The sequence below is a fragment of the Pteropus medius genome, unplaced genomic scaffold (assembly GCF_902729225.1).
Source record: "Pteropus medius unplaced genomic scaffold, Ma_sr-lr_union100, whole genome shotgun sequence".
Taxonomy (NCBI): domain Eukaryota; kingdom Metazoa; phylum Chordata; class Mammalia; order Chiroptera; family Pteropodidae; genus Pteropus; species Pteropus medius.
The window spans coordinates 1588104-1608765 of NW_024340700.1; the positions used below are offsets into that span (position 1 = coordinate 1588104).

A 20662-nucleotide genomic window follows, 5' to 3' on the forward strand; every position below is an offset into this window, starting at 1 on the left:
AAAGATGTGTTTCTCCAGAGATCCACATGTGACCCTGGCCGGAACTGGGATCAAGCATTTTGATTTTCTCCCCATCTCAGGGGCTTCGGATAGATGGCTCGCTGCAGCCCGTCCTGGTCTGGAGCTAGCGGCATGTCAGGGCTGCAGTTACAGATCACACGCGTGCCCACGGGCAACGCAGGAGCATGACTGAGGCTTAAAATGTGGGGAGACTCCTGTGTGTGTACTGCTTTGCCCGGGCTGCCGTTACTCTCAGTTCTGGAGGCCAGAAGTCCAAGGTGTCAGTGGGGTTGGTTCCTTCAAAGCCGCTCTCCATGGCAGGCATCTTCTCCCTGTGCCCTTACATGGGCTTCCTCTGTGCACGTCTGTGTCCCAGCGTCCCCTTATAGGGACACTGGTCATATGGGACCAGCCCACCCTGACAACCTTTTCTTTACGTAATCACCTCATTAAAGGCCTTATCATCAAGTGCAGTCACCTGCCGAGGGGCTGGGTTAGGGCTTCAACATATGAATTTTGAGGGGTGGGAGCGGGCATAAGCCAACCCGTGACATTGTCCTGAGTGCCACATGGGTGATTCTTCATTCTGGGAGGGCTGGAGAGGGCGCCGTAAAGTGCGGGCGTGAAATGAAAGCCGGAGCTTGTCTCCAGAGAGAGGCGTGCCGTCTGGTTTTGGTTACGCTTGGCTGGCTCGCCAGGAGTGGTGGCTCATCCCACAGTGGGCCCAGCACACCCTCCAGCGGCTCCGGCCCTCCTGGCGTGGCCGTGGGAGGCCGCGTGGATGTCTTCTGCTTCAGAAGGCCTTCGGCTGGCACGCGGTTGAGGACACGGACCTGCAGCCTCGTGGGCAGAAGTGCGCTTGGCCTGCTCAGCCGTTTGTTCTGTTTCGTTAGGTTATTTACATATTTTTTTTTCTGTTTTACTCAAACAGCTTTTCTTAGTATTTAAATTTATAGGTTTGTTTATTTTTTTAGGAAAGTAGCACTCATTGAAGTTTACTTTTAAGTTTTTTTTTCCCAAATGGAGAGGAATTAAAGTTATTTTGTATTGTAGCTTCTTTTACATTTTAATTGTTCTCGTGTTACCTTGCCCCAGATGAGCATGCTGAGTGCTCAGGAACCCAGAGTCATTGGAATGCGACAGGCGCTTTTGTAACACACTTTTCTCTACGTGTGCCATCCAGGCTTGTCCTGACTTACGTGAAAGAAGAGGCAGGAAAGCCAGACTTCTGTGATGGCCACAGCCCGGCCGTGACTGTGACGTTTGTCTGCCCCTCGGAGCGCAGGGAGGTGAGTGGCTTGGCTTGGGGTGTCTCCCAGCTATGCCTGTTGGCTTGGGCTGCCTGAGGAGCACAGGCCTGGGGCTGGGCCCGGGTAGTGGGGCTGGGTGCAGGCACGGGGCAGTCGACGAGCTTCCTGGGTCGCCCCGGCCGCCTATGTGTCTCCTGGTAGAAGGGCGTTTGCTTTCCTCAGTCACCTCGAGGGGCCTCTGGGCGTCGATGCAGGATGGCGCTTTGCTGTAGTGTTGCAGGAGATGATTTTAAGGGGTTCACAGACAGATTTAAAAAATTTTCATAGTTATGCCAAGTTGAGTGGGTATTTGAAAACCTTATGTGCAATCCCAAACCTGTGATTTCAAGGCTATTATGTGTAGGATGAGGCGAGGTAAAAATAGTTAATTAGTTTACAGAAACATAGGATGTGAGTATATGGGCGACATGCAGACCTTGCAGAAATCGTGCAGGCCAGCGACTGCCGTGCGGGGCACCGACGTCAGAGACTTATGGAGAGTTATGGCCGGAAGGAAGGCCCCTGCAGGCCTGAGTGCAGCGGCTCCCCCCTCGCGGCCTCCCCCTCCCGAGCTCCCAGGCAGCTTGATGGCTCTGGCCTCTGGCTGTTTACTCAGTTTCAGCACAGCCTTAAACTCCTGGAGGGTGGGATCAGCCGGGTCGTCCTTGGGCTGGTGCCCAGCCGTGTCGCATGTCGCACGCACGCGCTGCCCGCGTGGTGGTGGCGTGAGCGTTGTAGCAGATGTGGGTGCCGATGGAAGGGGGACACCCCCCACGGAGGAAGGGAAGGGCTTTCCTCTAATTTATTTCTGTCTTGCACTAGAACGAAGTAGGAGGAGAGGAATTCTTTTGCTAGGGAGCCGTACTCCCCTCCCCCAAACAAACGTGGAATTTGCTCTGGTTTCGGGCTGGCAGCCGGCCTGTTCTGTGTGGTGGGATACGGAGACAAACGTGCAGCCCCAGCCAGCTTTCCGTTTCACGGCCCCAGACTCCCAGGGCCGTGTGGTGGGAGCTTGCTGAAGACCCGACGGGCCGACCAGTACCCGATGTCAGTTCTGAGTATGACGTTCAGGAATATTGATTGATGCTTTCCATTCGTACCCACACATGTGAATGGAAATCTTTTAGGCCTGCCGAGCTGGCAGTGGTTTCATTGTTTCCTTTTCTTATTTGTTCTACATTCAGTAAGAGTGGTTCCACGCTCTCAGGGTGGAGAAAATCGGGAGCTCGCCACCTCGCTTCTCCCTGGGGTACACGGCACGTAGCGGCGTTAGCAGAGGAGGCTGATTCGCTGTTACAACAGCTAGCGGGTCCATTTCTCGCCTGGGTTACGTGTGGTTCTTTAATGCGTGAAGGTGTATTTAAGCATTTATGCCGGCATTTGAATGCTTTTAGAAGCTGAGCTTTGAGTAAACATTCATCTTGTCATATAAGTCTTTTTAAAAAAAGCTTCATTGCATTTACCAACTGTAAAATCCAACTGTTTTAAGTACATTTTAATGGTTGTTAGTGTGAGAACATTTCCATCACCCCCAAAAGGAACCTTGTGCCCAGTGTCAAGTCACCCCCTGAACTTGCCCCCGGTCCTGGCAACCACAAGTCTACCTTCCGTTTCTATGGACTTGTCTTTTCTGGACATCTCAGATAAGTGGGCCAGACACTGTGTGGCCTCTGTGTCCGACTGCTCTCACTTGGCACCCTGTCACGCCGTCACCAGATGTCCGACTTCCTGAGCTGAGCGGCTAAAGCTCCAGTTTTGAGTCAGACAGGCAGAGCTGGACTTGCACCTCTGCAGCTTACTCAGCACGGGACCCGTGTTTGCAGAGCCAGCACTGAGGACGAGTGCCTGGCCCGTGGCCGGCGCTGGGTAAACATTTGTGGAGTCATGGTGCTTAGAAGCAGCACAGCTATGTCTGATCCTCAGGCCAGTAACATTCTCCCACGGGGGGTTAAAGATGACACCGCCCCCCAGGGAACAGTGTGCGTCGCAGTTCATACTGAAGCCGTGTTTGTGAAAGCCGTTCTCTGCCAGAGTCCGGTGGGCAGGTGACGCCGGCTTCCCCTGGGGGAGGGGGGGATCGAGCACAGGTAAGGTGTGCCCGAGGCCCCTTTGACAGTCTTAGGAAAGGGTTTAAGGACCACTTTCCCCCAGATGCTCACACGCGTGGTAGTTCCCACTCAACTTGGGGATTCATCTGGCCCAGGCTCCACAGCACCTCTGCAAGGATGGGACAGACCTCACACCCTTCGCAAGGCACGTTTGCTTGCTGAGGTTGTGGGTGTCTGATGACCTTGAGTTCAGGTCGTCTCACAGGTTGAAGCTGGAGTATGACTCTGAAAGTGACCAAAAACATAACAAGTAAACGGAGTTGTTGAAAGATAATCCAAATACGTTAAGGGCAATGACGATTCAAAAACAGAGAAAAATGTGAAAACCTAGCAACTTTCTTTGGAGCTTTTCAGAAGCATGGGAAATCTGCATTTAGACTGCATTTTCAAAAGTTAATTTTGCTCCTTTCAAACCGTTTGGTAGGGCACCGTTCCCAAGCTCACAGCCAGCTCCAACTGCCGCTATGAGGTCGAGTGGGTCACCGAGTACGCCTGCCACAGGGATTATTTGGAAAGCAGCACCTGCTCTCTGAGCAGTGAGCAGCATGACATTGCCATCGACCTCAAGCCACTCAGCCTGGACGGAGGTGAGTGGGGGCCTTAGGAACAGGGCAGCAGGCGAGGGGCCGAGTTGACCCCTGGTCCCTGGGACAGGCGTTTCGTAAGGAGGGACGCGGGTTAGACTCAAGTAGCACCAGAACCCTAACACCCATGGGTGTGACAGAGCCTCTTCGCATTTGTTTTCCTCTCTAGCTCGTCACTATACTTCAGACACGAAGGAGTATACTTTTTATTTGAATATCTGTGGAGAAATTGAAGCAAAGGTCTGTCACGAGAAACAGGCTGCGGTTTGCCAAGTGAAAAAGACTGATTCCACTCAAGTCAAAGTGGCAGGAAGATTCCAGAATCAAACCCTCCGGTGTGTAAGCCGCCTTCGCGCACTTTCTAAGCGCGTTGTGTCTGTCGCTGTGGGACGTAGGCCCCCCCTCCCCCCGCTCTCTCCTTGAGCACAGAAGTCAGTGAAGCCAGCGTTCGCTTTTCTTTGCCTTGACTTAGGCAGGTCGCCTTTTGTCACTAAGCAGTTGGATGTTTTTCCTGGCCTGACAGAGTGCTTCTGTTAAAACTGTTTGCTTTATAGCCCATTGTTAGGAAGGAACCATGCTGTAGGGAAGCTGGTTTATAGCTGACGTGGCATTCGTACTTTAAAATGTATCTTTCCAAGGCGTTTCCATTTTTCTCTGGCATTCTGAAAATATGAAATGCCTTTAGCATTACTTAAAAGTTTTAAACAACTAAGAAAATGCATTCAGCTCAGTTCTCGTGATCCTGAACTTGGCGGTTACTGTCACAAAAGCATCGTGAAAACGTAATTCTCTGAAAGTAATGTTGTCCAGGATCCCTCAGGTAAGACTGTGTTTATGGAAGAGCTGTGTGCTTTTTGGCCATTATTTATTTTGCACAAAATCCAGAAAGGAGAGCAGAGGCATCTCCATGCTCACAGCAAAACCTTCAGCGCTTTCTTCGAGCCAGTTACTACTTTGAAGTAAAGGACGATAAGCCTGTACATTTGGAACTCATTTCCTTTAGCCTTTTCCCCCAGCTGGCGAGAGAGCGTGCTGTTCTGTGTCAGTACTGATTTGTTGATGGTCTGCACAGGGCTTAAAGTAGAAATGTTTAAAAATTCAAGTTTCTGTCTCGGTCCTACCAAACGCGCGTGTGCTCGTGTGTGTGTATTAGATACTCCGACGGAGACCTCACCTTGATATATTTTGGAGGCGAAGAATGCAGCTCGGGCTTTCAGCGAATGACTGTCATCAACTTCGAGTGCAGCGAGACTGCAGGTGAGCGGCCTGGGGTTTTACCTGTGTTCTGCGTCGATGGGCGTGTTTCCTGGGAGTGGAATGCTGCATGGAGCCATCGACCGTCCTCGGCTGGGCGTGGCCGCCTTCAGTCCCCAGACTCCAGTAGGAGTGCCCCGCCAACAGCACACACATCCTGTTTCCATCTTCCTCCTGCTCTGTTTGTTTTGGGAGTGGGCCCAGCACCGGGCCTGCTGGGACGGAGTTTCTGTCTTGAATTCTGGCTCGCACCAAAGGGCCTACAGACACAGCTGCTGGGTTGCTCGCCAGCCTCGAATGGGTTGTCCCTACACCCCTCTTCCTTTACGACGTCTCAGGGTGACCCTGGCACGGTGGTGGCCCTGTGGTAGGGGCTGGATTTGGGTATCGCAGGAAGTCACGGCACGGGCTTGGTTTTTCTGAGCGGTTAGGGGAAGCTCCCTGAAGTCACGGCGGCTCTGGCGTTTCAGAAAGCTGTGCCCTCCGTGTCCTGCCGATCCCAGACGTGGTTCGCATCTGCGGGGAGGTGCAGGGAGGCCATCTGCGCAGCGGCTCGCGCATGTGAATGCCGCACCTTGAGCGGCTTCCTCGCGCTTCCTGTGGTTGGTTTTGTGTGCCTCTGTGGCGGAGCTTGTGACCCTTTGGTTGCGGGCAGGTTCCCCTGTGGTTCACTGCAGGGTCCGGGAGAGGCAGCTGTGTGTGGTGTGAACTGGGCTCCAGGCGTGCGGAAGGGCCGTGGTCAGGACCAAGCTCTGATCAGCTGCCCCCAGAGCCAGCGGAGGGGGAGCCTAGTGTACGGCACGCGAGGGGCCTCACGCCCGCTCCCCGTCTCTTCCCGCAGTGTCAGGACTGTTCCCGTGGCTCTCAGGCCCCGCTGCTGCCTGTCAGCCCTCCGCGCTCCTCCGGGGGCCGGGCTTGCGCTGGCGTCTGTTTGCGGCCCTTTTCATAACTTTCTGCTCTCACCTGAGTCAGGCAGCATACGTTCCATTAGTACCTATTTACCTGGACCCTGTGAGACCTGCGGATGTGTGATGACAGCTCAAGGCGTCTGCAGAGCAGAGAGAGGGGGCACCGATGACTGCACTGCCGGCTGACGTGGGCTGGGCCAGAGCCGCCAGCGGGGGTGGCTGCCTGGCACTTGATCAGGAGTGAGGCACCGGGGTCAGTGTCCTGGGGTCTGGGGAGCCAGGGGACGGAGGCAGGTAAGGAAAGAGGAGGTGCTGCTTAGGGGGCCCTGCAGGATGAGGTGGAGCGAGCCAGGTGTGGATGCGGGGCGGCTGTGGGCAGAGGGAGCAGCTATTGCACATGCACGAATACGGGTGGCTCATACATCTGGGGTATGTATGCAGAACATGGCTAAAGGTGACCCCCGGCAGGAGAATGGAACCACATCGTGAAAAGCTCACTGGTCCTGCAAAGGAGCTGGACGTTATCTAGAAATCCGTTTGGAGTCCCGGGGGTGTGGGGGCGTGGCTTTGGGACGCATCTGCCATCTGGCTCGGTGCCCTGCTGCCCTCCCCAGATTCTCCATCTTTCATGGTCCTCACCGCTTCCAGGCTTTTAGGAGACCCTCTCTGGGGTACACCGCTGCTCCTTCGTGTCCCAGTCCCTGGGAAATGCAGCCTGTTTTCACCCTTTCCCCAGGCCTCAGGCACTCGGCCCGCCCTGTCCTCCCCAGCTGGGCCTCTTGGACCCTCTGCTGGCCCAGCCGCTCTGTCGTCGGGTCCTGCAGCCCCAGTCTCCCTCCCACCTCGTGGCCCGGTTCTCTTCTGGGCTTTTTCTAAATGACTTGGCCAGGGTCTTGGAGGGTGCACTGAGAAGGTCAAATAATGATCCAGAAAGAGCTCAGCAGACGAGGCGGGCATCGAGGAGGGCACATAGCCGGGGCCGCACTGGGAAGAGGCGGAGACGCCCTGGAGTTGTGCTGGAACGCTGCAGCCCCAACGAGCTGGGGCATGAAAAAGTACCGAAGGCGTTTCTTTTTCTCTTTCACTTTTTATTATAAAAATTTTGAACCATACAAGTAGAAAGAACATCACAATGAAAATTTGTGTGCCCGACACTGAGATTTAATGGTCATTAACGATTTGTCAAATCTGCTTCACAAAGTCCATACATGACACGCCACCCAAGTCACGTGACTGCAGACCGGACAAAATGAACGATGCCCTCATGCCCAAATCTCTGTGTTTTACTACACTGTTTTCCTTATGATTGTGACAAGGAGACCGGACGGGGAGATGTTATGATGTTCTGTGGGGGATTTTGAGCCTGCTCTCAGGCTGGAGTTGGATTATAAAATATTCGCGACTCCTTCCAGCTCTGTGATTCAGTCCTCCAAACTTCGGAGCTAACTGTATGTACTGAAAAATTATTCCATTATTACTTTGTCCAAATTTCAATTTAGAGTTTTTGGAGGAAATTCCGTGGTAGATTCTGTGTTTATTGGATAAATGTAACAATGTATTTTTGCATGTGAATGGGTGTTAATTAGCTGTGTAACGTAGTGTGGTTTATAATTTAACTTGAATCTCCAGGAATTATTTACGCTGGTGAATCTAGGGCTCCTGCATTTTAAGACACAAGGTACATAAATTTATTCCTTTAATCATAACATATTTTGTAGCCATTTGTTTCAATAGCTCACATTTAGTGTGCTGTGATATACCACCTTATTATTGGTGATCCTGTCAAATCAGGCATTAGATCTTTCTTTTGGCACGAGTGATGTATTAAGATAGGCTAGTAAGAAACCCACGCATTTAAGCGGCTCATTACCTTAAAGGTTTATTTTCTTTAGTTCAGTGTAGGTGGACGTGAGGCTCTGCTTCCTGTGGTCACTAGGGACCTTTGTGCTTTCCATCTGTGTTGCTGCTGTCTGTGGGACTCTGCAAAATGGAAGTGGCACTTTTTTTTAATGGGCCAGAACTAAGTGGCCTGGCCAACCTCAAGGCAGAAAGCCTGGGAAATGGAGCTTAGCTCTGAGCCTAGAGGGGAGATTAAGGCAGTGTGGTGGACTTAGGTAGGTAGCACTGCCTTTGCCACAGAGACACGGCAGAGGGGGTGCCGCTCCTCCTCAGCCTTGGTTCCACTGGGGAAGTCCCCTTGCCCTTCAGCTGGTCGTGGACCCACATCTTGGGAGGCCATGTGAAGGCATGCGCTGGGAGTGAACCAGGGTCAGGAGAGCGAGGGTGGTACTTTCAGGAGTGAGTGATGGATGGAGGCGGGAGACTGAAAGGCTAACGCTAACCCCCCAAAGGCAAAGCCCACCGTGTTTAAAAATGAATAAACAGATGCGGTTTGCGGTTTGGTAGTAGGGTGTTTTAGCTTACTGTTCTCCTAAAGCAGTTTGAGGGATTCAGGAAGAAGACAGGTAAGATGCACCCAGTGATTATAAGATGGACTCTCTTTGCAGATTATTAGTGAGCTTCAGATGCAGAACCAGCTCCAAGTAGGGACGGGTGCTGGAACCATCTGTAGTCTTGTTTAGTTGTTTGTACACTTATCTGGCAAAAGGCAAACACAGCAAACACTTCAAGTTTGCAGATCGTTTCCACATAGCAAAGTAAGATTCCAGTGAGAGTCGGCGGGGTGTAAATCGTGTGTGTGTGTGGGGGGGATTGGGGGCAAGGCAGCGCCGGCTCCAGCCTAGCTCTCCTGACCCTGGTTCACTCCAGAGGGTGGGCGCCTTATCAGAAAGGGAGATCGGGGTACCGCTCCTGAAAGAGAATGGCTTGAAGCGCTTGCTCTAAGGAAAGGAGGAACAGCCCGCAGCAGCATTGGGAAGCATTGCCTCGTACTTGTGAGCCTGGCTCTGGGGCCAGACTGTCTGGCTTTGGTTCCTGGCTCCTCTGCTGTCTAGCTGTGAAACCATAGGCAAATTATGTAGCCACCCTAAATCTACTAAATGGGGTAGAACTGTACCCGTGCCACAGGGCTTTTAGGATTAAACGTGCCAGTATTTGTAAAATACTTAGATCAGAGCCTGTTTCTGTAGCCAGCCCCCCAAGTAGCACTACGAGGCTTGCCTCGTGCCTGGCTCCGACTATGCCCAGTACAGGCTAGCTGCTGTTGCTGGTATGATAATTATGATGTTTATGATACGAAATACTTAGTAAAAGTTGCAACTGGAACATCGTCTGCCCCTGGTACGAATGTTATTTCCTTTTCCTGGAGAACACTGGGCAGAAGTGTACCAAACCTCGATTAAGGCGGCCGTGTCATGGCCCAGAGGACGGTTAAACCACCGAGGGGTGGGAAACGGAGCTTTGGCCGTGGCCTGCCGGCCTGGGTAGGCGAGGGGAGAGAATTTCTCGTAAGCGGGGAACTCGACACAGTTCACGGAATCCCAGGCTTCGTGGACTTGGGGAGTTACGGGAAGAGCTGGCTTCCAGACCAGAGTCGAGCTGCTGGGGCTCCCGCAGGGTGCAGCACCAGGAGACTGCGTGTGCGTAGGGCCTTAGAGGCACACGCCGATGGAGCCCCAGAGTCCAGGGCGCGGGCAGCACCTGGAGGTGTGCCTCCAGCCGTGCCAGGTGGCAGCGACTGTAGACATCGTCCCTCTCGCACCTTCATTTCAGGGTGACCCCCAGGGAGCTTGTCTTGCTCACAGTCACATCATCAGGCCGGTGTCACTCCCGGAGCGAGGGCTCTGGTCTCTGCTTTCCTTTCTGTGAACCCCTGGTCTGACGCAGAGGCTGAGCACAGCCCCTGAGCAGCAGCAGAGCCCTGCCCAGTGGCTCTGGTGTTCCTCGTTGGTACCCATTTCATGTCCCCATTGAATGCGTTGTAAGTCACCTGGTGGCCTGTTGTGATCATCATATCTAGACGGAAGGGACACAGGCCCACCTTTGAGGGTGTCGGGGTTGTCAAACCCAGCAGAAGCTGCTGTGACCTCTGAGCCCTCGGATCTCTGGGGTTTGGGGCTGGCGTTTGTTTACCTGCGCATTCGGCGTGGGCTGTTTCTTCCCTTGCTCGTTTGACACATCTGGGTTCGGCCGTGTAATGGAACGTTTTGTTTTTCCTTTTCCAATGGCGCAGGCGATGGTGGGAGAGGCGCCCCTGTGTTCACAGGGGAGGTGGACTGCACCTACTTCTTCACGTGGGACACGAAGTACGCCTGCGTGAAGGAGAAGGAGAGCCTCCTGTGCAGCGTCACCGACGGGAAGAGGCGCTACGACCTGTCCGCCCTGGCCCGGCATGCAGGTAGGCCGGGCCCTGCGCCCACGCGCGTGTCCGCCGTGTGTTCACGGGAGCCTTTCCGTGCCTCCCCCAGGCATACGTTTGGAAACGCTCCCGCCACCTCCTGTAGCAATGTGAATTAGAAGGCAGAATATCTGAATTGAGGTTGGCATCACCGTTTTCTACTTGGAGTACCTTGGGCCAAGCTTACCATATTTTAGTAAAAACTGCCAAGTGCCTACTGTGTACTAGGCCTTGTGCTATGTGATTAGAAATGTTTTAAAAAATTTAAACTCTTGCTAAGAGAGTAGATCTCGAAAATGCTCATCACCCACACACAAATTTGTAACTGATATTAACTTATTGTGGTGATCATTTTGTAACATATATATATCTCGAATCATTATTTTGTGTCTCTGAAACTAAAGCAATGTTATATGTCAGTTATATCTCAATTAAAAAATTAAAGTAAATTTAAACCCTTACAACAGCCTCCAAGTAGGCAGTGTTCGCCCTTAGCACCTGGACAGATGGGCTTCGAGGGCGAGAGGCTTGGTGTGAAGGTTGGCGAGGCCGGGTCCGTTCGTGCCTTTGACCCTGTGCTGTCCCGCTTTGTCTCATTGCCTCTTTCCTCATCTCTAAAATGGGACGGGTGTCCCCCGCCGACCTCAGACTCTTGGCGAGGCCGAGAGCGTGGCTGTGGAGCCTGGGGATGCAGGGCAGTGCCGTGTTAGTGACAGGTGGGGTTTGTCGCAGAGAGCTGGCTCGCCGCGAAGGCCTGCGTGGCAGACGTGTGCGTCCGCCGAACGAATGCCTGTTGACCGTCTGCTCTGTGTGGGCTCAGCCTGCGTGCTGGGGGCCCGGCAGCGCACCTGACGCGCGTGAATCCTGCTCCACGGGCCTTCGAGTTCGGTAGGGTCCGAGGACACTGAATGAGAGGGGTCTCCCAGCAGGGGTAACAGTCTGGTTGGCTAGTTTCTGGGCTTGTCCTTTCAGCTGTCTTGGAATTCAGTGTGTGTAGAGGCGGGTTGCATCTGTACAGTGGGGACAGTACCTGTGACAGGGACAGTCACGTAATTACCCGCTGCGACAGCACCTTGTGTTTTGTCCCATTTGCCTTAGAAGTATCACATTAGAAAGAGGAATTCCTGATCTGTGGGGCATTTGGGAGCTTTGAACATGGGACGGTGGAAGTCATTGTTCTTTGTGCTTTAGGAGTTCAGCACCCTTTAAACATGGGAGTGGCGCCATGGCTGATGTTGGGGTGCAGGCACGAAGAGGCGGGTTCTGCACGGCGGGAGCCCTTGCCTTCCATCAGGGACGAGTTTGAGGACTCACGTGGCCACGTCCTGCCTGGTTTTTATTGAGCGCATTGCTGGCCTTCGCCAGGCCTCAGGTTTCTTACAGTAAACAGGGGTGGTATCGGATCTCCTTTATTCGGTCTTGTTTTTTTACACATCACTGTGTGCACGACACAACCCACGGTCCGCGAGGGAGGTAGAGATGCATCCCTTCACTTCTGCTACCATTCTGCTTTTCTGGGGACGCGAGTACTTACTTTTGTGGCATTTGCACCCAGGTGACTCTGAGAAAGCCATAGGTGAGAGCTAAAACGCTTCCCCACTAGCTCAGAAAGTCCTCCCGTCTGACGGCTTTTCAGCCCACCCCACTCCAAACTGGACTTCGGAACAAGGCCAGGACAGTCTGTCCCTGTCGTCATGCACGGCCATCCCGGCTTCTTCCCGGTGGCTGGCACTGGGGTGCCGCTGTGTCGGCGCGTCGTGATGAGCTGTGGGGCTCCCCTCCACACCCTGGCCTCCAGTCTGGAAAAAGGGCATCTTCACGTCCACGTCCTCCTTCACACAGCTCTAATTCGTGGCTTCGGCGACTTCAGGGGATGGCCTGCCTTTTGTGACCGCCCCTCAGATTTCCCGTTGGTACTCAGCAGGAGCTCCTTCCGCCTTCTGTGGGTTTCCGATCTGTCTCGTTCATAGATGACTAGATTATGAGCTGTTTGAGTCCAAGGACCACCCATATCCTCTGTACCTCCTGGTGGTACCGAGCGCTCACCCCATGCTCGGCCTGCTGGTGTGGAAGAGGTGGCGGGTGTCCTTCAAGCTGCGTAGGCCGTCTCCCTGGCTGGACTTAGGGCGTGTTGGCTCAGGCATGGCGCCTTGCCACTCCCAAGGCACAGCTGCCATCTGGATTTGCTTTTGGCTTTCTGGTTTTGTAATTTGGGGCTTGGGAGAACCTTGCTGTTTAATACTCTGTCCCCCTCATTATGCCTGCTCTTCTGAGGAGGCATTGGACGCAGTTTGTTTTTGTCACATTAAATGAGAAGCCTGAAATCCTCGGTGAGTGGCTGTGCCTGCAGCCCGCCCGGGTCCAGAAACGTGGGTGCCTGAGGTTTAGCGGCCGCAGGCTTGTGAGCTTTGGGCCTTTCCCTTCTGCTTAATCATCATTTATGGTGTGACTCACAGAGAAATAATCACTGCCTTTGGCTAAAGATGTTTTTTTTTTAAACAGAACCGGAACAGAATTGGGAAGCTGTGGATGGCAGCCAGAAGGAAAAAGAAAAGAAGCATTTCTTCATTAATATCTGCCACAGAGTGCTGCAGGAAGGCCAGGCGAGAGGCTGTCCTGAAGACGCAGCCGCGTGCTCTGTCGGTGAGCCTGCCCGGCGTGGCGCTGGTTCCCTGGGGGCGCGAGGAGTTAGCGAAGCCCCCTGCAGCTGTCTCCCCCTCCTTCCCTGGGATTGGCACATAAAAGATGGGGCGAGAGCAATTCGCGACTGGAAACCGGTTTGGGGCCTGGCGTTGGTGAACGCCACGCCTGGGGACAGGAGGAGCCACGTCGGAAGATACTTGGTTATCTCTTCTCTTTGTAACCTGAAGAGTGACATTGCCAGTACTTGTGTAAAACGGATTTTTTTTTTTTTTTTTAACAACTTTACTGCCTGGAATTGTTCAAAAGTTACGACGTAAGGCAACGGGAATCTCGTGTCGTAGCCTCCGTCTGAGGCCCCGTGTCATGTTGGTCCGTAGCGTCCTGCAGAGAGGTCTCAGTTAGATGTAGATATGTAGCACGTTAGTTGTCACTTAAGACTCACCTCAAAAGTGACAGGCAGGGAAAGTGATGAAAATCTGTTCCAAGCAGTTTTCAGAATTACCCCAGTATTCAGAATTGGTGGCGTGTCCTTCAGAGCAGGTCCTCGCTCGTCCATGACTTTATCTAAGAAGGACGCGGCACTCCGTTTCAGAACTTTATAGTAAAAATCAACCGAACCAAAAATTAGCTGGTCACCTTCTCGACTTGCTGAGCAGGTTCGGTTAGTTTCTGTTTTGTTCGTGCCTTGGCTGTGCTTTCAGGAGACCTGTGTCTCAGGGGAGCTGAGGCCGCCAGAAAAGGTGTGCTTGCCTTTCTGCCTCTCGTGGCTCTGGAGGACCTGATCATTCTCAATTCTCACACTTTCCTGCTAAGCCCGGAGGTGGCTTTCCGGTTTTCAGTGTGGCTGCCACCACCCGGTCAAACTTGTCACTCAGAGAAAACCCACTGACCACGTGGGCCAGGCCAGGCGGGCCGGGCTGATTTTTGGTGCCTCTTTGTGTCGTTAGCATTGTTCATCATGTCTTCTGTTTTTTCCCCCTTTTTTTTTTTTTTAATCAGATAAGAGCGGAAGTAAAAATCTGGGCAAATTTATTGCTTCTCCCACAAAAGAGAAAGGAAATATTCAGCTCTCTTATTCAGATGGTGATACTTGTGGCGACGAGAAGAAAATAATGACTAATATAACACTCGTATGCAAGCCAGGTAAAAGTTAAAAAAAAAAGGACAAAACGTGCTTGTGGCTTTTGCCAGCGGTGTGCCCGTATTCTTCGGCTCTCAGTCCCTCCTCGGCCAGTGCCAAGATGACGAGGTCAAGAGGGAGGGGCGGTGCCAGGCGGTTCCGTCTGGAATCTTCTGGCAGTTAAGTTGGGTTTGACTCCCCGTCCCCTGCCTGAAACCAGTCCAGAAATGGGGAAGCCGGACCGCGTCCGAGGGGCCGTGTTGTGATTTTCCAAATGAGCTACGGATCCCAGCGTGGCTTCCTCTCCTCAGGACTGGTCCAGAGTGACGGGCGGCCGCTCAGCATCCCCAGACCGGGGAGTCGTGAGCGGCTCGAAACCGCCGCCCACGAGCTCACCATTCAACACTGTGCCTTTCTTTCCTTTTCTTTATCTGTTGGTTTACGTTGTTTTCACAGGGTCGAAACCTATGCGTATTTACACATTTTTGTATTCCTTAAAGTGTGCTATTTTGTGAATACTCTTCTATGTTTCACAGTTATATTTGTAATTTTTAGCGACTTCCTTGGCTTTACTGTTTTTAAGCATTTTCTTTGTTGTTGGCTTAGTAGCATGTTTCCAGTGTCGGTAATTGTGTTGTTAACAGTGTCCTCTCCACTTCCCGATGAAATATTTCCTTTGGATAAATTTTTCGCTATGGGATAAAGTCAAGGGTTAGGACTATCTTTTCTTTTTGAACGATTTAAAAAAAAATTATGGTAAAATATACACATTGCAAAATTGACATTTCTTACAAATTGTAAAATACACATAATGTGGAATTCACCATCTTAACCATTCGTAAGTGTGGAGGTCAGTGCCATTAAGTGTACTTACACTGTGGCGCAGCCACCCCCGCCTCCAGACCATTTTCATCCTGCCAGACAGAAGCCCTGTACCTATTCAGTACCACCCTCCGCCCCCGGCCCTGGCAGCCACCCGTCTCTCGGCCTGTGTGGGTTTGACTGCTCTAGGGACCTCGTGTTGGGAGAATCATACTGTATTAGTAGGACGATTTGTAGACAGAAGGAATTTCGGGAACGGTGAGTGATAGCATTTTCTTCTACATCGACAGGTGATCTGGAAAGTGCTCCCGTGCTGAGGACCTCCAGGGATGATGGTTGCTTTTACGAGTTCGAGTGGCACACGGCCGCGGCCTGTGTCCTGTCCAGGACCGAGGGTGACAACTGCACGGTCTTTGACTCCCAGGCAGGTGTGTGTCCGAGCAGCGCCCTGGTGGTAGTGTGTCACCTGGCACTGCTCAGGTTTCTAGTTTAATATTTTCTATATGTGTTTCAGAGGTAAGCTGCTTTAGGATCATGGTGCTACCGCGTGACCAAAGTTCTTAAAATCTAATGTTTGAGGCTCGTTCGAGATAATGAAAAATCTTCTTAAATTCAGGGTTGACATAGATTTGCTGAATGCAAAAACCTGAGGGTCACAGTGAAACAAAGCATGTTTGAAAAGGCTCTGTGCATGAGTCTCTGGCCAAGAAACCTACCTCAGAGAGACTTTTCCCCAAGGTCGTTGTATCGTGGTCATCCGCTCTGAACACTCTGGTGGTTTATTTAACCAGCAATTACGGGCTTTGAAAAGAGTGTTTAGGCTGACACAGTGGACCGGGAATAATGGTGGCGCATCCGTCTCTGAGAGACATGTCGGGAACCGTGGTTCTGGCGGCCTGCAAGGCCCCTTCGGTCCCCTGCCACTGGGCAGTCCCCGGGAAGAGTGTCTGTCCTTAAGCTGCGTGCCGAGGTCACCCTCCTTAACTGGGTCTGACTGACCTTCCATACTTGGATTGTTTTGCTCTTTGTCAGGGTTTTCTTTTGATTTGTCACCTCTCACAAAGAAGGATGGCAGCTACAAGGTTGAGACAGAGAAGTACGACTTCTACATAAACGTCTGTGCAGCGGTATCTGGGAGCTTCTGCCAGCCGGGCTCGGGAGCCTGTCAGGTAGCGAAAAGGCAAGTCGCTCTTCCCAGTTATGGATGTTCCTTCAGGAGTCTCGTGCTAACAGGTGATTTATTCGGGAATCGGTGAGGTCTCTGCTGCCGTCATCGCTTTGCAACGAGCATCTAATCTAAACACTGGGAAGACTTGGCTCGGAGCTTAATCTCAGGGAAAAGGGGCAGGCCGCCCCCCGGAAGAGAACGGGTTTACCTCGCGCCTTCACGTAGCATAGCTGGCACTTCTCAGCTCTTAATGCCTACGTGCACGTTTCTGCATTCCGCGTAGCATTAGTTCAGATGAAGTGAGTTGTCCCTTAAAGCAGCTGTGGGTTTGGGGTCTGGAGTAGGGGCAGGTTGTCCTCACCCCACTGGGCTTAGAAATCCTGTCGGGAGCAGGGTGGTCCTGCAGGCCTGGGTTCTGGTCTCCTGGTCTCCGTGTCTTTTCTGAGAGACGTTTGTTTGTTTTAGGGATAAGAAGTCTTGGAACTTGGGACTGAGTAATGCTAAACTTTCCTATTACGACGGGATGATCCAGCTCAACTACAAAGATGGCACACCCTATAATAATGAAAAGCACACACCCAGAGCGACGCTGATCACCTTTCTTTGTGACCGAGATGCTGGAGTGGGCGTCCCTGAGTACCAGGTAGGAGTGTGCCGTGTGCGCACACGTGTGCCTATGCGCTGACGGCAGTAGGGGAGAGAACGTCACTCTCGAGTGGTTAGGACAGGGCTTGTGACTTTTCTGGAGTGAGGTGAGGTTCTAACCATAGGTGAAGTGTGAGCTGGACTGGACTGTTTCCTGTGGGTAAACCGTCAAGTTGTCCGGCTGTCCGAGACTTCTACATGAGCCTGCCCTGGGCCCTTTGCTTTGAAGCAGAGCTGTTGTTGGTCCTATTTTTCTGGCCAAGTTATCATCTCTCGAGATTCTAATTAATTCTTTTTGATTTTCCAGGGTATATAAGCAATATTTATTTTCGGATCTGTTTATTCAGTGGGCCATATTTCTCAGAGCTAGCCCACAACCCTGTTGGTTTTGGGTACGAAACACACAAAAGCATCGAAAACCATCCCTCATTTTCATTCAACAGAGGCTAGATTTTCATCTTATTTTATTGTGGGTCCATCTTCCTTTTAGTAAAAGGAAAGGAGATGGGCAAAGTAAACTTTTCTTCCTACAGTGTTTTTTTACAGAAAACGCCCATCTGTAAAAAATGTCAATTTTTTGTGCTGGCTTTGGGTGACATTCCCCTTTCTCTTTGCCATCCCTCCCCGTTTCTCCTTGTCATGGGATTAGGAGGAAGATGACTCTGCCTACAACTTCCGGTGGTACACCAGTTACGCCTGCCCAGAGGAGCCCCTGGAGTGCATGGTCACCGACCCCTCCACGATGGAGCAGTATGATCTCTCCAGGTGAGGCGGGGTCAGGCTGCCCTTGGCCTCGGCTCACGTCCAGGCAGTGCTGAGGTCGCATAGGCCTTGTTGGTGAGCATGTAACTCAGCCATGGAGTCCAGTGAGTGCTGGGGCGCAGGACCAGATGGGGAGTTTTAAGCAGCATGGTAGCCTTTGTGATGCCAACCAGTCTTTGCCACCGCAAAGCCCGTCTGTCCTCATCGCATCATTTAAATTGATGACTGTCCATGCAGGGGTGTGGGGGCAGCTCAGGACCTGCCGAATTCTGAGTTGGTGAAAGCTGAGTGTCCTCGTGGGTGTCCTGAGGCACAGCGAGCCACCCTCTTTGGTGTGACTGGGGGGAGTGGGGACGTGTTTCTTTCTGTGTCTCACTAACCACTTAGAATGACTTGGCAGACTGGAATCTTAGGCTCCAGGAGCACACGTTTCGCTTTGAAATTTCAGGCTAGCGGTCTCTGAAGGCGGCCGTGGGGAGAACTGGTACGCCATGGACAGCGCGGGAGAGCACAACGCGTGGAGGAAATACTACATCAACGTGTGCCGGCCGCTGAGCCCCGTGCCGGGCTGTGACCGGTACGCGGCCGCCTGCCAGATGAAGTACGTGAAGGATCAGGTGAGTCCGCCTCCCGGGCGAGCATCTCCGTGGGCGGGCGTGGCTTCTCCGGGACTCCCAGATCAGAGTGGGCCTGGCCACTGGAGTGGGGGCCTCTGTGTAAGTCGCCTGCCCCCACGGGTGCGAGCGCACATGAGTCATTGTGCACATTGAAAACCCTACACCGCCTTGGTGTTGGCGGCCTCCGATCTCAGCCTGGGGCGGAGGGAGCTCCTGGCCCGTGTCTAACCTTTGATTGACCAGCAGGCACTGGTAAGGAATAGTTTTTGCTCCCCAAAGCTCTTACTTCTGGCTAATTAGGGGGTAAGCCAGCCCAGGAGACTTGCAGTGGGTGAACTAGGTCTAGGCGTTCGCTCTTTCTTGGGGTGCCGAGCTGTGCCTCACCGTCCACTGAGTGCAGTTACTACCAGAACTCAGTACGATTCTGTGTGCTCCTTCCACGGTGAGTCTTAAAATAAAGGAGGACGTGTGGTTCTTTAAAAATAGGTCGGGAATGTACTTTCCCCGGCGTGTGTTGCACAGCGTCGTGGAGGCGTCTCGAAGCTGGCACGCGCTCTGCTGGTTAAGGATCGAGTTCCCTGCGGGGCGTTTGTGCACGTACGCGTGTGTGTGCGCTCGGTGGGAGAATGGCCTTGGACTACAGCCAGGCCTCCTCGTTCGCGGTTCCGTGTTTGCAGATCCGTCTGCTTCCTGATCAGTGCTCGCAGCTCTCTGACTCTCCACAGTCGTTTGGGACATGGGCAAAGTGGCCCCATGTGCATGTCCCCCGCCGAGGTGTGGAACAAGGTGACACTGTATTCTTGTCTCATTTCTACCGAGACGACCGGAGGGTGGGGACGTGGTGAGGCAGGGCAGTGTGGGGCCGGAGGCTCCTGGCTCTGGGCCAACTGGATGGGCTTCGAATCTCGTCTCTGATTCCTGTTAGGGGTGGCCTTGGACAAGTCACTTACCACATCTGACTTCGTTTCACTGTTTGTAAAATAAAGAACATGGAATCCACCAGCGTGAGTTGTTTCGAGGACGTAGGCGCGCATTCTGAGATACGCACTTCCCGTGTGCAGAGCGCCGTTCCTGCTCACTGACGGCACGTGTGCGGCGGCTTTCCAGACCACCGCTGCAGGGAGAGTGAGACCCGCCTGCGTGGCAGTGCAGGCGGCGTCCTCCTTCACAGGGAGCCGACAGACGTGTTTGTTCGCAGGGCTCGTTCTCCGAAGTGGTCTCCATCAGCAACCTGGGGGAGGCCAGGACGGGCCCCACGGTGGAGGGCAGCGGCAGTCTCCTTTTAGAGTATGTCAACGGCTCGGCCTGCACCACCAGCTACGGGCGGCGGACCACCTACACCACCCGGATCCATCTCGTCTGCTCCAGGGGCAGCCTGGTAAGGCGCTGCTTGTTTCACGACCTGGGTTCTGGGTTCTTCTGTGACCGAGTGCTGCCCGATGCGGCTCTTAATGGAGGCCGGGGGGCTGGGGTGTTTACGCGAGGAGGCAGGGAGCGCGTGGTGGTGCTTTTGCAGCTGTGCTAACGTTTAAGCCAGTTCTCGTATTGCTGCTACGTGACATACCCCATATGCTGTTCTCTCTGAGCTGTGCAGGCACCACCCTGCCTCCTGTTCTTGTGAGTTGGTGAGCCAAGGATCATGGCAGCAGAGCGGGTCTTGGAGGTGGTTCAGTCCAAACCTAAAGTTCACAGATGAGGAAACTGAGGCTTGGTTCAGCTCAGGCCCATGGACAGACCGTGAGGGATATATGTAACTCCTTGGGCAAAACAGGAATAAAAAGTGAAGGCTGGGAGACAGCAAGAGGAAGGACTCTGCTTTGCACTGGGGCAGGACAGAAGAGAGAGCTCCAGATAGAAATGCGTCAGGGGCATTCTGTACAGTCCCAACTGCTCAGAAAAAGTTATGGCAAAAATATATAACAGAATTTACCATTTTAACCTTTTTTAGGTGTGCAGTTCTGGGGCATTAAGCACGTTCACAGCGGTCACGTGTTTCCCGAATAATTGCCAAACCTGATAGATAAATGCAGAACAGAGATAACTGGAATCCATGTTTATTATCAGATAAATTACTTAAAAGTCTACTTTTTAAGGTCTGTTACAGCTTCTCCTCGTTTCATTGAAATGAAGTAGCAAAACATATTTACCCTGCTTAACAGTGCAGTGGACTTTGTTACTTACATTCCAGTTGTCCTATAGACCCCAAGTTCTCTGTTTGCCAACTCACAGTGTTTTTCTGAGATAATTTCTTTAGAGTTCAAGAAGGTCTCCCTGATAAGGAGTGAAATCACCAGCTCACTGACCATGGGCTGATGGTGCGTGTCCCCGCCTGAGCCTCGCCCACCTCCCCTTCCCCCCTCTGGTTTCTTGTTGCCACTGGGGATACTGGGCAGTTCTAGCAGGTTCTCTTGGATCCTTAGTTTCTCAGCTCCCCTTTGACACCTT

At 52.7% G+C, this 20662-nt stretch overlaps 1 protein-coding gene across 1 annotated transcript in view; it reads left to right on the forward strand.

The window, feature by feature from the left end:
• The window catches only part of IGF2R (insulin like growth factor 2 receptor), a 108146-nt gene that overhangs the window by 39205 nt on the left and 48279 nt on the right, over nucleotides 1-20662 (forward strand). The window contains 13 exon segments of the mRNA XM_039881137.1: nucleotides 1184-1289; nucleotides 3822-3984; nucleotides 4151-4316; nucleotides 5135-5238; nucleotides 10276-10440; nucleotides 12943-13083; nucleotides 14083-14226; nucleotides 15316-15453; nucleotides 16058-16205; nucleotides 16659-16836; nucleotides 17488-17603; nucleotides 18049-18217; nucleotides 19416-19595. Of these exon segments, the coding sequence (XP_039737071.1) occupies nucleotides 1184-1289; nucleotides 3822-3984; nucleotides 4151-4316; nucleotides 5135-5238; nucleotides 10276-10440; nucleotides 12943-13083; nucleotides 14083-14226; nucleotides 15316-15453; nucleotides 16058-16205; nucleotides 16659-16836; nucleotides 17488-17603; nucleotides 18049-18217; nucleotides 19416-19595 (1918 nt within the window).